The 13,662-nt window shown below is 54.1% G+C and overlaps 1 protein-coding gene across 1 annotated transcript; it reads right to left on the reverse strand.

Moving 5' to 3' along the window:
• Window positions 1-6,346: 6,346 nt before the first annotated feature.
• TNNI1 (troponin I1, slow skeletal type) lies at window positions 6,347-11,083 on the reverse strand. Its single transcript, XM_050911433.1, is given in 7 exon segments — window positions 6,347-6,724; window positions 7,084-7,194; window positions 8,581-8,757; window positions 9,221-9,310; window positions 9,398-9,529; window positions 10,176-10,217; window positions 11,069-11,083. Coding segments are annotated over 6 exon segments (564 nt in total). The 3' UTR covers window positions 6,347-6,724; window positions 7,084-7,086.
• Between the last annotated feature and the right edge of the window lie 2,579 nt (window positions 11,084-13,662).

The following is a 13,662-nucleotide window of genomic DNA, read 5'->3' on the forward strand; positions in this document are numbered from 1 at the left end:
CTAGGATCTACACGGCAAAGGAATATAAAACCTCACAGTTTGTGATTCCTCTTATTATTAAGATGAAGAAATTCTAGACAGGCATTTAGTGGCTGGGGATTAGGCAGAGGATGAGCCTCGATGACACTCGCCCCTCACACTCCCCCGGTCTTTATTTTCAGCTCAGAGACCTTTTGAGCTGAACGTGGATTCCTCTTTATTTAAGACCCCTCAGTGCGTTTCTCCTCCATGGATTTGCCCAGTTTCCCTCAAACCCACGAAAATTGTTAGTATAAAAAGCATCCTTCAGCAAGGAGTTCCCCAGGTCTATTCCCCACTGCTGGAAAAGGTCCCTCTCCTCCTTTAATTTGGATGAGGTCCTGCGGAGTTGTTTGGCAGCACAAAGCATTGATCTCTCATGGTTTGAGACGTTTGCTGCCACGGAGCATTTAGCTCATGTTTTACGGAGCATTTAGCTCATGTTTTCCCTGATGTTCCTCATGTTTTTTCATGTTCACCATAATCCCAAGCTATCACTCCCAAGCAGGCAACAGCCAGCCCAGAGCCCATCATCTTACATATGAAGTCGTGTTGGATTTTTCCCTCTGTGTGTCACTTTATACTCCTCCAAACCTCCCTTGCCATTTTATCCCCAAACCCCAAGTCCTGCAACAACCTTCTGAACGTCTGTGTCACCAGTCTTCATCTCTGCTATGCCGAATACACAAGAATTATCAGCAGAGTTTGTTATCTCACCATCGTTTCCTATGTGCTAATTGATTATTTACCTCTACTTGGACTTTTCCTCTTAGCCGTGGCTGACCTAAAGGTCTTTGCTTCCCAAAATCCAGGAAAATTCTTATCTGCCAGGTTGCCCTTATCCACAAGCTCATTGATGCCTTCAGTGAACACCAGTCGCTTTGTGAGACTGGACTTCCCTTTGCAAAAGCTATTTTGGCCACCCTGAGCTCATCACCGAAGCCCAGACCAAACTGCAGGTCCACGAAGCTGAAGGTGATGAAATTAGGCAGGGGCATGAGTCCATGCAGGGAAGGGGAGCTCAGGGGAACCAGTCTGACAGTTATCCAGATCTGCTCTGCGCACCAGGCTGTCATATCTGCTGTCCCAGACTTACAACCAGGAGAGGAAAGCTATGTGCTCTTGGCCAAGGGAGTTGTGCCACAGGACTCTGCTGCACGCAAGCAAGAATCTAGTGTAAAACTGCACTTCTCTCCGGGTACCCGCTTTGCCCAGGGGTAGCTCTCCAGCCGCTTCGCAGGAGGGCTCTGCCGGCACACCTGCATCTGCCCAAGGAGCTCAGGGAGGCCAGATCTTCATCTGATGCAGATCAGCAGAAGACACCCATTTATACCCACTAAGGAGCTAGACCAGTGTCAGCAGGTTTTTTTTTCCCTTGGGAACAGTGTCCTGTGTCTCATCCCGACGCAGAGCCTGTTTCTTTGGCTACAGGGCAGTGGAGAGCTTCCAGTTTCCACAACTGTGCTGTAATTAGGGCATTCCTCAACCTCGCCCCAGGGCCCAGCGATGAACCCTCCACCTCCACCCTTTTTGCCCATGCCGGTCCCCCAGCATCGGCCACAGCTCAGCTCCTCCCTCGGCTCCCCAGGCTCATCCCTGCCGTGCTGCCGGTGGTGGAGAGGAGTCAGCAGCATCATCTGCCCAGGCTTCCCCACTGGGCTGGGGCACGGGCCTCCATGGCCAGGAAAAGGGGTTTTTCACCCTTGCTCAGCTGCCATCCCATCGCTGCAGTGGTGCAACAGCTCACAAAGGTCCCACCAGCAAATGTTTTAAAAAGCTCCGCTCCCCCCTGCAGACGGAGGTCTCCCTGCATCCCCGCCGCTGGTGCTCTACTGGCACGGGGATGGTCCAGGGCCATCAATTCCCAATTCCCTCACCTTTTGGGAAGATGTGTTTCAGTTTTCACTAGAAACTGATAGTGCAGAGATACCTCTGCAGAAAAGAAATAGGAAAGCCAGGAAGTGTCTGAGATTGGTGTGTGTTTGCTCAGAAACTGAACAAAACCTGACCACAGACTTTTCTGTTTTCTGTAGGAAAGGAATAACCGTTGTCCAAACTGCCTTGCACCTAGCTTGCAGAGGGCTTTTTTTCATCTATAATTTAACTTTTTTAAAAAAAGAAATAGTTTAGATAAATCTTGGTTCAGAAGTGCCACCATGGTGCCCCATGGATGCTATAGTGTCCTTCAGGTTCCCATTCTCCTCTGCAGACTGGCCTCCTCAGTAGATGCCATCTCCTGTGATGCCCCAGGTCTAATGATGAAGAACCATGGACATCCCCCAAAAGTGGTGTCAATGGAAACTTTTCAGGTCACGGATAGAATAAGTGTGACTCATTGCCAGCAGCTGTATGGCACACTGCATCCCTCATAGCACGTGAAATTAGTTGCAATTAATGAGAAATCCCCCCTGCTGTGAGCAGTGAGTGAGAGGGCTCAGGCCACAGCAAAGGAAGATGGATAAGATGGATGTACCCTCCTCACACCAAGTGCCATACCCCAACCCAGCCCCGTTCCTCCCAGGGGCTGCAGGTGCAGGAGGGGAAAACAGGGGTGAAGAAACCCATTTCTTCCCATTTTATACTTCAGGGGACACACAGGACCCGCAGCGACCACTGCCGGGGTGATGGGTGGTTATGCTATAACCCTGCCGATGTGGTGCAGTTGCCCCCGGGTTGCCTCCTGCGCAGCTGCAGCCGCGGGGTTTGATCCTGCACCGGCAGCACCGCGGAGGCCACGGGGGCCGCGGAGGGGTAATGTTTAACCTTTACACCAGGCAATGCAGCCTGGCATTAACCCCCACTCAGGGCAGGGTGCTGCAGTGGTCTTCAGAGGCCGTGGGATAAACTTTACCCCTTCCCACCCTGGGGTTGCCCATTGCCACTAATCCTCCTCCCCTTCCTCCCTTTGCAGGTCCAGCCTCCAGCTGAGCTGCAAATACACTCAGGGAAACATTTGGGCACAGTTCAGATGTCTGTAGGCATGACTGATTAGCAAGGAGGTCGCAGAGCATCCTAGGACGGGAAGGGACCATTTTACAACCAATGAGGAGGGATATTTTTGAAAGGCCACGTCAGGCCAAGCCCTTTGCATCTCCCTCATTGCAGTTTTGCCAGCAAAACCCTTCCAGTAGAAAAACATTGAGTTGATTAATATTTTTTTCTACCGCCCAATTTAATTTGCAATTTCTGCAATTTCAAGCTTCCAGTGCTTTGCTTTGCTTTGCTTTGCTTTGCTTTGCTTTGGGGGCTCTTGGCTGCAATGGAGCAACCTGGAGGATGGTAGGGACAGGGCTCGGCTCAGTTCAAGGAGACAGGACTGACTCATGCAATTCTTCTGGAAATAAATACAATTTCATTAGTGACTGCTCCAGCATCAGCTTCTCTCCCTAAGAACAACCTTGCAAGTCCCCCATTTGGGCTGAATTTTCAGTAAAAAGAGATTACCGTAGGGTTCCCTTCCAATTCAGAGGGAAGAAATTGAGATTATTGTCACCTAGGAGGGAAGCAACAGTGGGACTGCAGAGCTGACCTGGTGCAAGGGAAGCCAGGCACATCCTGGGATGAAAGGCTCAACCTGCCCCTTTGACCAAGGGGAGAGCTGGGCTCCCAGCTAGCCCAGAGCCGCAGAAGCAGCTCCAGAGCAGAGGTGGAGGAGAAGACTTGACTCCCAGTCCCCCGATCCAACCAGGAGAGCCTCATGCTCAGAGCAGACAGCTGCATTTTCCCCTCGAGAGTCAACCCCTGTAAAGAGATGGGTTTTTTCCATGTTTCTAATAAAACTGAAATCCACAAAACTTTGTTTTCCCATGACCAATCAATGTGGTGTTCCACCAGAGAAGGAAGAAAGCAGTGACTGGGGAGCATCGTACTTTGAAAAAGTAGGGGAACTTGCAGAGGGAAGAGCGTTGGGGTTGGGTTTTTCTCTCCCCCCCTCGATCTAAAACACAAGGCAGCCATGCAAAGTCATCTATAGCCTACAATGAGTGCTTGTGGGCTCTGGGACCTTGCTGAGTACACCCCGGCTGGCTCTTACTGTGGCTGCAGAGATGTGCTGGTGAGCCCTGAGGTTTTGCTCTGCAGCAGTTTCAGGTGTCTTGGTGCTCACGATCTGACAATGAGCTGGGCACGGGCACAGGCTGGCTGCCAAGCATCGACCGGAGCCTGGTCCCACAGCACCCATCACCCATATTGCCTTTCATCTCACTACCATCCCTGCCCGCCCCACAAACACCACCCCCTTTTTTTTTTTTAATTACCAAATTAGCATAATTGCACTAAGCTCAGAGCAACTGTTCTCGACCCGGACTTGGCTCGCCATTTTCTGCTTCTGTTCCAGGTCTGAAGAAGGCTTTGTTTCCGTGAAACCTCTCTTGCGTTTTCCAGCTATACCAGTTGGTCAGGTAACAGTTATTACCTCTCCCTACACACCTTTCTTCCTCTGCCAGGATCGCTGCCGAGTGTGTGAGTTCCCTCTGGGGATAGCGTGCGTGGTGAGATCCCAGGACGCTGCCTCGGCACGGCTCCCACTCTGGCAGCGAGCTCGGAGGTACGAGATCGTAGCCGAAACCCTTTGCTTCCAGTGGTGGGGCAGGTTGGTCCGTGGCAGCATCCTGGGATCTCGCCACGCATGATCTCCGATCACCTCCGAGAGCGGAGTTGCTTGGGTTGGCCAAGACAGAGACTCGCTTCCCAGGGCTGCGCCTGCTGGGAGCCCGTCCCGAGGTGCGCAGGGTGAGGACAAGTGGTCAGCGAGTCCTGGCGCCATGCTAGGCTGTGGCTGCTCCGCCAAATTAAGCTTGGAACGGAAAAAATGGGTGGAAAAGGTTCTGTGTGCTGTGCAACTGCTCCGGTCATGCAGGGTGTGGTCCTGGCCCCAGTTAGCAGGATGCTGATGGGGATGGAGGGTCAGGTGGACACACAAAGACTGAGCATCTGTGCTTGCTAAGGGAGCGAATGTGTATTTTCCAGCTGACAGCCACCTCTGATCTAACCCTAATTTTGGGAAGAGTTTTCATACTGAGTCTTAAATTCTCTGTGAAGGAGCTGCTGGGTGTTGTGGCAGCCCGAGTGCTAATGACCATGCTAGAAATAAGTGTCGCCATCTGCCCTAACCCTCTTTGCCCAGGGACAAAAGTGAGCGGTTCATCTCAGTATCCCTGAACCGGCCAAAGGAGGGGATGTGATGCCCAGAGCAATCCAGCTGTCCTGCCGGTTTGGAGCCCAAACCCACCTCCCTACGATGGCTCTCCCTCGCTTGCACTGCTGACCACTGAGCTACCCAAGTCTGCTGCAGAAAGTCCTGCAAGAGCCAGGGGCCACCTTTTTCTATCCCTAAAGAAATGCAATGTTTTTCTGGGAAGACTGAGCTCTGTTGGAGACCGTGCACTTTTTGATGGTGTTTCCTTCCAGCTCTGGTGCCTGTCTGGTGACCTGCACTTTGCTCCAAGTTCATAGCGTTTTCTGTGCTTTACAAGCTCACTACACAGGGACAGGGGTGAGCTGCAAAACACCCACGGCGTGGCACAGATTTGAAACCATGGATGCTGCGATTCCTCTGGATACCTTGGGGACATGGACAAGGCACCGCTACGGCCACCAAGAGCACCCCGTGGGGGCTGAGCCTCAGCATCTCCTGCAGTGCAACCAGGCAGAAGACCCAATTTGGTGTGAATTTTCACCAATTCTCCCCTCCAGCCCTGCTCTGGGGATGAGCTGGCACATTCCCAGCTGCTTGCACTCAACCAGCTGCAGTTTGAGGGGCTGTGATATAGAAAATGATAGGACTAGTGGGGAAGCGCGAGCTGTTTGGCCTGAAAGATGGATTTATCTCATGCTCTCCTGAAACATTGCTCGAATTAAGCCTTGAAATGGGGCTGCCCCGATTCCCACAGCTCCGGTGCCTGTGATGGGGCAGCCGGTGGGAGCGTTGGTGCCTGGGTGAGCAAGCTCTGAAGGCTTTTCCAAAACCAGAGGAGAGGGAGGGGTGGGGGGAGCTGGCAGCCAGCCATCTCTGCACTGAGACCCAAGCTTGGGAGGCTGGTGCATCGCTGGAGCTCGGCAAGGGCTGCGGTGCATCGGAGGGGACAGGGGTGGCCCGTGCATGGGGCCGGGGAGTCTCAGGAGAGCTGGTGGAGCACCAGGGACACTGGGGAGCAGCCTGGGGGGCTGGAAGAGATGAGCCCAAAGCAAGTCTGATCCCAGGGTGTGCTGCTGGCCTGAGCGCCGGCACAGGGACATTGCAGGGTGGCAGGAAAGGACCCACAGGCTGTGGACCAGCACCTGCCCCTGGCCAATGCTCCCACAGTGACGAGCCCACGCAGCACTCTGCCCAGGAGACCATCCTTTAATATACGTGCAGCTGTGCAGGTACATATCAGGCTGTACCCACCGGAGGATGGGGGAGTGGGAGGACCAGCAGCCATCTCCAGGGCCTCTCTGCAGTAGTAGGAGGGGAGGGATGGCCAGTGGCCCCTTGGAGACAGCATGGCCCATGCAGGTAATACTGGGGAGCCGCTGTGCCGGGGCCGTGCGGGAGCAGGGCTGATGGCAGTGCTGAAAGAAAGAAGCTCAGATCTCCTTCCCACACAGCTGTCCACGTGTTTCAGCTCAGTGGTGAATGCAGGGTAAGGGCGTAAAGAGCACGGAGGGGCAGCAAGGAAAAGGGAGGCAGGCAGCAGGGGTGGGGAGGCTCTTCTTCCTGATGCTCCTGTGGGAAAGAAACACAGCAGAGCAGTGGGGCAGAAGAGGAGTTCTCGGGCTGCTTTTAGCAGCCCGAAATTGGTGCCAGCGATGCCCATGCTGTGCAGGATGAGTGTGGCGTGGGCAGCAGACCCCAGAGAGCTGGGGAGGACAAGCTGGGAGAGGAGGATAGCTGCTGGCAGGGGCTCCATGGCGGGGACGTGTGGGACGGGCACCCGTCCCAAGTGTGGGGTGGGAGATGGGGCATCTGATGCCTTTTTCTGTAATGAGTGGGGGCGGTTTCTGCATTTGCCCGGCCACAAGCGCAGATCAGGGATGCTGCAGAGAGCACGGGCCATCGCAGGGGATGGAGGACCGGTCCCCTACCTCTCACTGGCCCGTGGGGGACTTGGCAGCATCGAACATCTTCTTTCGCCCCTCCATCCCCGACATGGCCTCCACGTTCTTGCGCCAGTCGCCCACTTCCACAGGGCGCTCCTGCCGGGAGGGACGGGGATGGGGGTTGCAATGGCCGTGTGATGGGGTGGCCAGCAGCCCCACGCTGTCCCACCCCGTTGCACAGAGCCCTCGGCCCCAGCGCACAAGCAGCATGGGGAAGGCAGCTGCCCTGTTGCAAATGCCCTCTCCCTCAGAGCCAGCTCTGCTGTGTGTCCCTGCACGTAGAGCTGACTGGGAAGATAGCAAACAGCAGTCTGATCTCTACAGGGAGGTCTGGATTCATGTGGACACCCCCCCAAAGCCTGGCTAAGTTGCATTAATGCACTAGAAGGCACAAAAATCCCAGAAAATTTCTTTAGGAGGAAGAAACCATCACATGGGACTTACTCCAGATTTACACCAGCACACCGGGGCAAATGCAAGCAAAAACACTTTCTGCATAGACCTCCCAGCCCACATAAAACCCATCTCCACCTTCTCCAAGCTTTTGGAGGGGACTGGGATTGCTGGTGTGACAGTGAGAGCCTGGCAGCCGCTTCCAGAACAGAAAGGGGAGATGACGGCAGCTCTGGGAGCACGCTCAGGTGTCTTCTCTGCCAACCCACAAGCATTCATAGATTACAAGCCATGCCCCAAAGTCATCTCACGACAACTAAAATAAACTCAGATCTATTCACCACCTGGCGTTGAGGACTGTAAACACAGTTTTCTATCCAAAGGACTGAAAATGTGCTATGCTAGCAACAGGGGGAAAAAAAGGAAAAATAATTGAAAATTGAGATTCTCATCCAATCTGCTGAGCTGGGACCAAAGGCTAAAACCCCTTTGGGGAGAGGCCCCAGGAAAGCAGCACAACTCTTGCTGTTGGGGTGCCTGCACACCCTAGGCAGGTTTGGGCATCGTTCTCCATCTCTGGTATTGAGACTTTCCCCCTTCGCTTCTCTGCAAAGCCAGTGTGAACTGGGCCATTTATCTCAGGCCAAGCGTGCTTGCTGGGCTTGCTCTCTCTTATCTAATCTGGGTCTGGGAGTTTCCTGGGTGTTTTCTGGGTGTGATTGCACCAAATAGGAGCTCTCCTGGTTCCCTAGAAGACCAAAAATCAAACTGTCTGCAAGTGCAGCTCAATAGACATGCCAAGGGGGCCCCAGCTGAAAGACCCCCACATGGTCTGGGAGGGAAGAGCATCATGGATGTAGCCCTAAATCTCACTTGTTATCATCCACTGGTTACCTGGCCCAGTCAAACTGCTCCCAGGTGGTCCTACAACATCCCGCAATGGGCAGTGCCTCACGAGGACTGCCCCGTGCTATTTCTGAGGCTTACAAGGGATGAGCACAACCCATGCAGGTTTCACAGGGGACCTTGGAGAAGGGCAAGGGCATCCCTAGGAGGTCTCCATCTCTGGCCTCTAGAAGAGTCACCCACCTTCTCCGTGTCCTCCTTCTTGACAGACTTCAGGTTGGCTCTCAGATCCATGGACACCTTGTGCTTGGAGCCCAGCAGAGCCCTCAGCATGGCATCGGCAGAGACGCGGACTCGCCGCAGGGGGGGTCGCTTGAACTTTCCTCGGAGATCAAGCACTTTGATTTTCAGATCTTTAATCTGCAGGGTGAGGAAAGGAGGAGTGGGAGGTCATCGCATGGCTGCCTTGCACAAAAAGCTCCTGTGTGAAGCAGGAGTCTCTGCCGACACTGAGCCTCTCCTGCAGCCATAAGGACCGCCTTCACCAAGGGACTGTCCACCTGAGCACAGAGCTGTTGCCATTGCCTTGTCCCAGCCTGCTCAGATGGCAGCCGTACCACGAGAAGGAGCTCCCAGACCCACAAGGGGTGACCAGGAGAGCGAGGAGGTTGCCTGTGGACCCAGTGGACAGTTTGAGTTCCCTGAGGCAGGGAAGAACCTTGTGCTGAGTGATGCCTTGCAGAGCAAATACCAACCCTTAGATAATCCTGGTGCATGTCCCACATCCAAGCTCAGCCCAGTCCATGACAGACCCCCATTGAGGCCCAAGCTACCATCTGGGCGGGAGTTAACGTAGAAGCAAACAGCCCATCCTGCCTCCTACCTCCCGAGTGTTATGGTTGCATTTCGCTTCGATGTCGTATCTCTCTTCATCCACAATTTCAACCTTCTCGTGCAGCTCCCTGCACAGGTCCTGGGGGCCAAGCACAACAGGAGAGCGGTAAGCGATGCCCCTCCATGCTCCCAAGGAGCTCGCTCCACCCTCGGACCTGAGAAATACCTGAAGCTGGCTCAAGGAAAGCCCACTGGTGCGCAGTGGTGTGATCCGCTCAGACAGGTATCTTTCCTTCTCTGACTGCTTGTCCACAATCTCCTGATCCCACTCCTCCTTAGCTTTTGCCAGCATCAAACTCTACAAGCACAAGTAAATGGCAGAAGTGTGAACAGACAGGCTCCTCAGTTCTCCCTGAGCCTCCTCGTGCAACATCTGTAGGATGGGACAGTCCTGTCTGCTTCCCAAACCTCCTCCCTGCTGTAGCTGTCCTCCCAAAATCGCTGTGCTGCTGCAACACACATCAAAAATCCCTACATCTTTTGTGTGGTGACCCTGAAGGCAAGGGGAAGAGCATGGCCAGAGGTACCACAGGGCTGCGGTGGCGGTGGTCCCGATGGATGCTGATGTCGGCACTTTCTTTGCATCAGTCTGCTCTGCTGTGGCAGTAAATGATTTTCCCAAGCCACAACCCAGGGAGCTCCCAAGCTTCTGCTGCAGAGCTGCTGGTGCACAAACACGAGGTCTGTGGCTTTAGAGCTGAAGGCGTCGGAGTCCCTCCCCACCTTAGTAAAGTGGAGGTGAGGGGAGGTTTGTTTGGTGCATGGACCACAAAGCCCACATGAGTGAGGATTTTTGAGAAGACAAGAGGTGGGAACAGGAGCTGCTCCCCAAGGCCCATACTTCTGCCGTTCCTCATCGCTGTCCCACCGACCACGCACTTCAACCCCGGCTCCTTTTCCCCAGCAAGACAAACCCCAGGGAGTTTCCAACCCTCAGGACTCACCTTCAACAAAAGTTTGCGTGAGGCTGTGATCTTGGATTTTCTCTAGGGGAAAAGGGAGGGGAAAAAAAAAACAAACCCTTTGAAAACAAACTCACAGCAAATGCAGAGTAGCATCGAGATCGCTCCCGAAAGGAAAGGCACTTACCTCCCTGCAGGCAGGCGTGCGTTCAGGAAGGAGCAATAAGGAACAAGAGAAGAGAACAGGGCATCAGTGAGTAAGAGTCAAAAAGAGGTGACAGTGAAGAAAAACATCTCATGTGATTGCAGTTGGTTTCCTTATTTCTGTATCTAATAGTTGCCACCTGCAAGTGAGCCAGGTCTGAGATGACGGTGCTCTCTGGAAATGCAGTGGGCGCTCAGGGCCACTGCTCAGAAAGCCAAAATGCCACTCAAACGCAGCACATGCGCTGTCACGGTGCCCATCGTGCCAGCTCCAGCTCGGTCCCTGTGGTTCGGGCCACAACACCCTCATTCACGCGCTCCCCACGGAGCCAGGGGCTGGCACGCAGGATGCTTGGATCATGTTCAGGTTTGCAGGGCTGGGGCATCTCCGTGTCACTGCTTGATGAAAGACTTGCAGGGAGGTTTCTCCCTTCTGTTCACACCGGGGAACATGTTATATTTGTACAAAGAGCCTCATGGCAAAGCGAGTGGTGCTGCCCACCTCGGATCCCTATTTTGGGATCCAGGAAAGCTCCAAGGTTTGAATCGGGACATTGAAATCACTAACAATTTTTATTTAAAGATAGTTTTTGCAAGGGGAATGGCACAGAGGTCTTAAGCACGGGCTGGTCTCCCAGCTGAGCCCCTCCAAAAACGGACTAGCTCAGCCGGCACGAGCAGCCCAGCAGCCAGGCGACAATTTAGTGAAATCTGAGGGAAACCCGCGCTACTTACGGCTCTGGCATTGTGGCGGTGTGCTGTTCACCTGCAAAAAAAAAAAAAGGAAAGAAGCTGAAACAAAGGAGCAAATCCCAAATCCACCCGAACCCAGAAAGCGTCGGTGGTGGCGGGATGCTCCTGAGGTCCGGTGCTGCCCCGTGCTGTCGGCGGAGGGAAGCGACTCCGCAGCCTCGCCATCCCTCTGTGAAACACCAAGACGAACCACATAGCTCCGAGGAAACCTTATTTCGGGCAAGCTCCAACCTGCCTCCAGCCGGCCCTGCAGGACTTGGTCTCCTGCTCCTCGGGGGTTTTCCCAAGCACTGAGCTGCTCCCTTGCCGGCTGCGTCACCCACCCCAGCTCGGGGCGAAGGGACGGAGGCGAGCGTGGCTGGAAAGCTCAGGAGAAACGGGGCACCTTGGGGTCCCCCGCACTGTGTTGGCTCGGGGAGTCCCGTCCCGCAGCTCCCTGTGGGCAGCCACAAGGATAGTGGAGCCAAAACCCGTCTCAGGAGTGACGGAGCAAGGGGCAACAAGTCATGGCCAAGCGGCTGAGCAGATTCCTTTAGCAGCCACGTCCCTGGTGAAACAGTCACAGTTCCATATTTTAAATTTCCTTGGTAATCCTATGCCCTGGCAGCTGCTTCAAAATGCACTGCCTCGCTAGCTTCCCCAGCACTGCCTCTAACACCTCCCTCTCTTGCCAAGAAGCTGGGGCACCGTGTAAGCCTGAGTAATAGAAAAATGTGTGGGAACATGCCAATCAATTTTTTTTTTTTCTCTTTCCAACCAGGAGTAACAAACTGATGCCACACTTCAGAAAGAAACGGCATTTTCCAGTGGTGGGTTTAGCCCTTCTCCTTAGCACTGAAATGGCAAAGCTGGGATTTTTTTGCTCTGATCTCTTTGCATCCCCCTAAATTTGGACACTGTTTGAAACCCCAAAGATTCCTGCTGGGGGGAAGAAAAAGGAACAATTCTGGTCTCAAACAGCTGCTCCCAGGTGTGCGTGGAGCCTGTGCCAAGCAAATCGCAGTGCACCTCCCGGCTCCATCCGCTTGTCCCTGTTCCCTCCCCGTGCCCCCCACTGCCTGGCCAGAGCCGTGGCCTGAAGGGATGGAGTTTGTGGGGGAAATGCCATAAAATCCCAGCAGGAATCATCTCCCCCAGAGCCTGCCAGATCTCTGGATTTACAAGGAAAAATCCCAAGAACAGAAATTTTTTTCTCCCAAAAGCCACATCAGTCAGATGCAGCCGGAGCCGCCAGTTTCATGCCTTTTTGGAGGTTTTTGGTGATACGACAAAAATCCCAGAGGACATGCAGGGAAGGCGGCTCCTCTTGCCTGACATCGGTGCACTGAGCTGGTCAGGTCCCAGCTGCTCTCCCCCAATTTATTTTGGGGGAGGCAGAAAAGCCTTTGGCTCTCTGGAGGTGAGCAATGGCTGGGTGAAGCCTCTCAGTGTCTCCAGCGTTCCGCATCGGAGCAAAGCCCAGCGTCCCTAGAAGGTGGGACCCATACCACACCTCAGGCTGACGACCTCTACCAAGGTCAATCAATTTTTAGGGCACGATAGTTCCAAAGTGGCTTCCCAGAGGACAGCCGGGACTCAGCTGTGCCAGTAAAACATCCCCAGCAATCTCATGCAGGGACTTTTGGGCTTCAGCTGGATCTGGAGCATCCACAAGAGACTTTGTTCTCTGATGGGGACGAGAGGATCTGGACAAGCTAATTCTGCACTGTTTGCATGCCCCCAGCCATGAAAAGCTTAAAAAGCTTATTAAACCATTAGATCATGGAAATCCTTAAAAGAAATAACCCCATAAATCCAAACACAGTCAATCCTGACATCCTCCCCCATCCCAAGGGGCTCGAGACATACCACAAACACACGCCCAGCTAACATGATGCCACACACACTCTGCTCGCACCCTTGAACCTCACCTCCCTGGTCACACAAGTGACCGTGAGCAGTCAGGCTAGGACACACAGACAAATGCTCCCCAAAACAGTCCTGTTTGCTGGTTTTCAGAAAAATCGAGCAAATCTCAGCTCCAAAGCCCAGCTGGGTGTTTTAGCAGTATTTCTCCCCGTTGCAGTCTCACCAATCCTCTCTCCAAGAGCAGAGAAAATGTCTGAGCAACCTCAGAGAGGGGGACAAATTCAGACAAATTCATGTGCCGGGGGCTCCTCTCTGCCATGCCTCCACGTGCAAGTCCCAGTGGTCTCACGCTCGCGCCCGTGTCAAGCACTAGCACACCCAGGGAGTCACGGGTGGGGGGACACCCGGGGCAGCGCCTTACCTCAGGGCTGTGCAGGAGGGAGGTGATGCCTGGCCTCCAGAGAGCCACACACTGCCGGGGGCCAGCAGCGGAGGGGGAGTTTTAAATCGCAGCCTGCCTGCAAGTGGTCAGTAAAAATAGCACAAATCCCCTCTGGTGTGCACACGTTTGCTGCGAGCCCCGGCGCCCTGTGACGTGCTGCACACACCTGGGGCACTGTCTCGAACACAGGGCGACACGCACACATTGCCCGCGCACGTTAGTGCACCCGTGTTTTATCGCACCCGTGACCCCTGCACGATTTGGTGAATTCCCGCGCTGGTT

This window comes from Gymnogyps californianus, chromosome 27 (assembly GCF_018139145.2).
Source record: "Gymnogyps californianus isolate 813 chromosome 27, ASM1813914v2, whole genome shotgun sequence".
Lineage (NCBI taxonomy): Eukaryota > Metazoa > Chordata > Aves > Accipitriformes > Cathartidae > Gymnogyps > Gymnogyps californianus.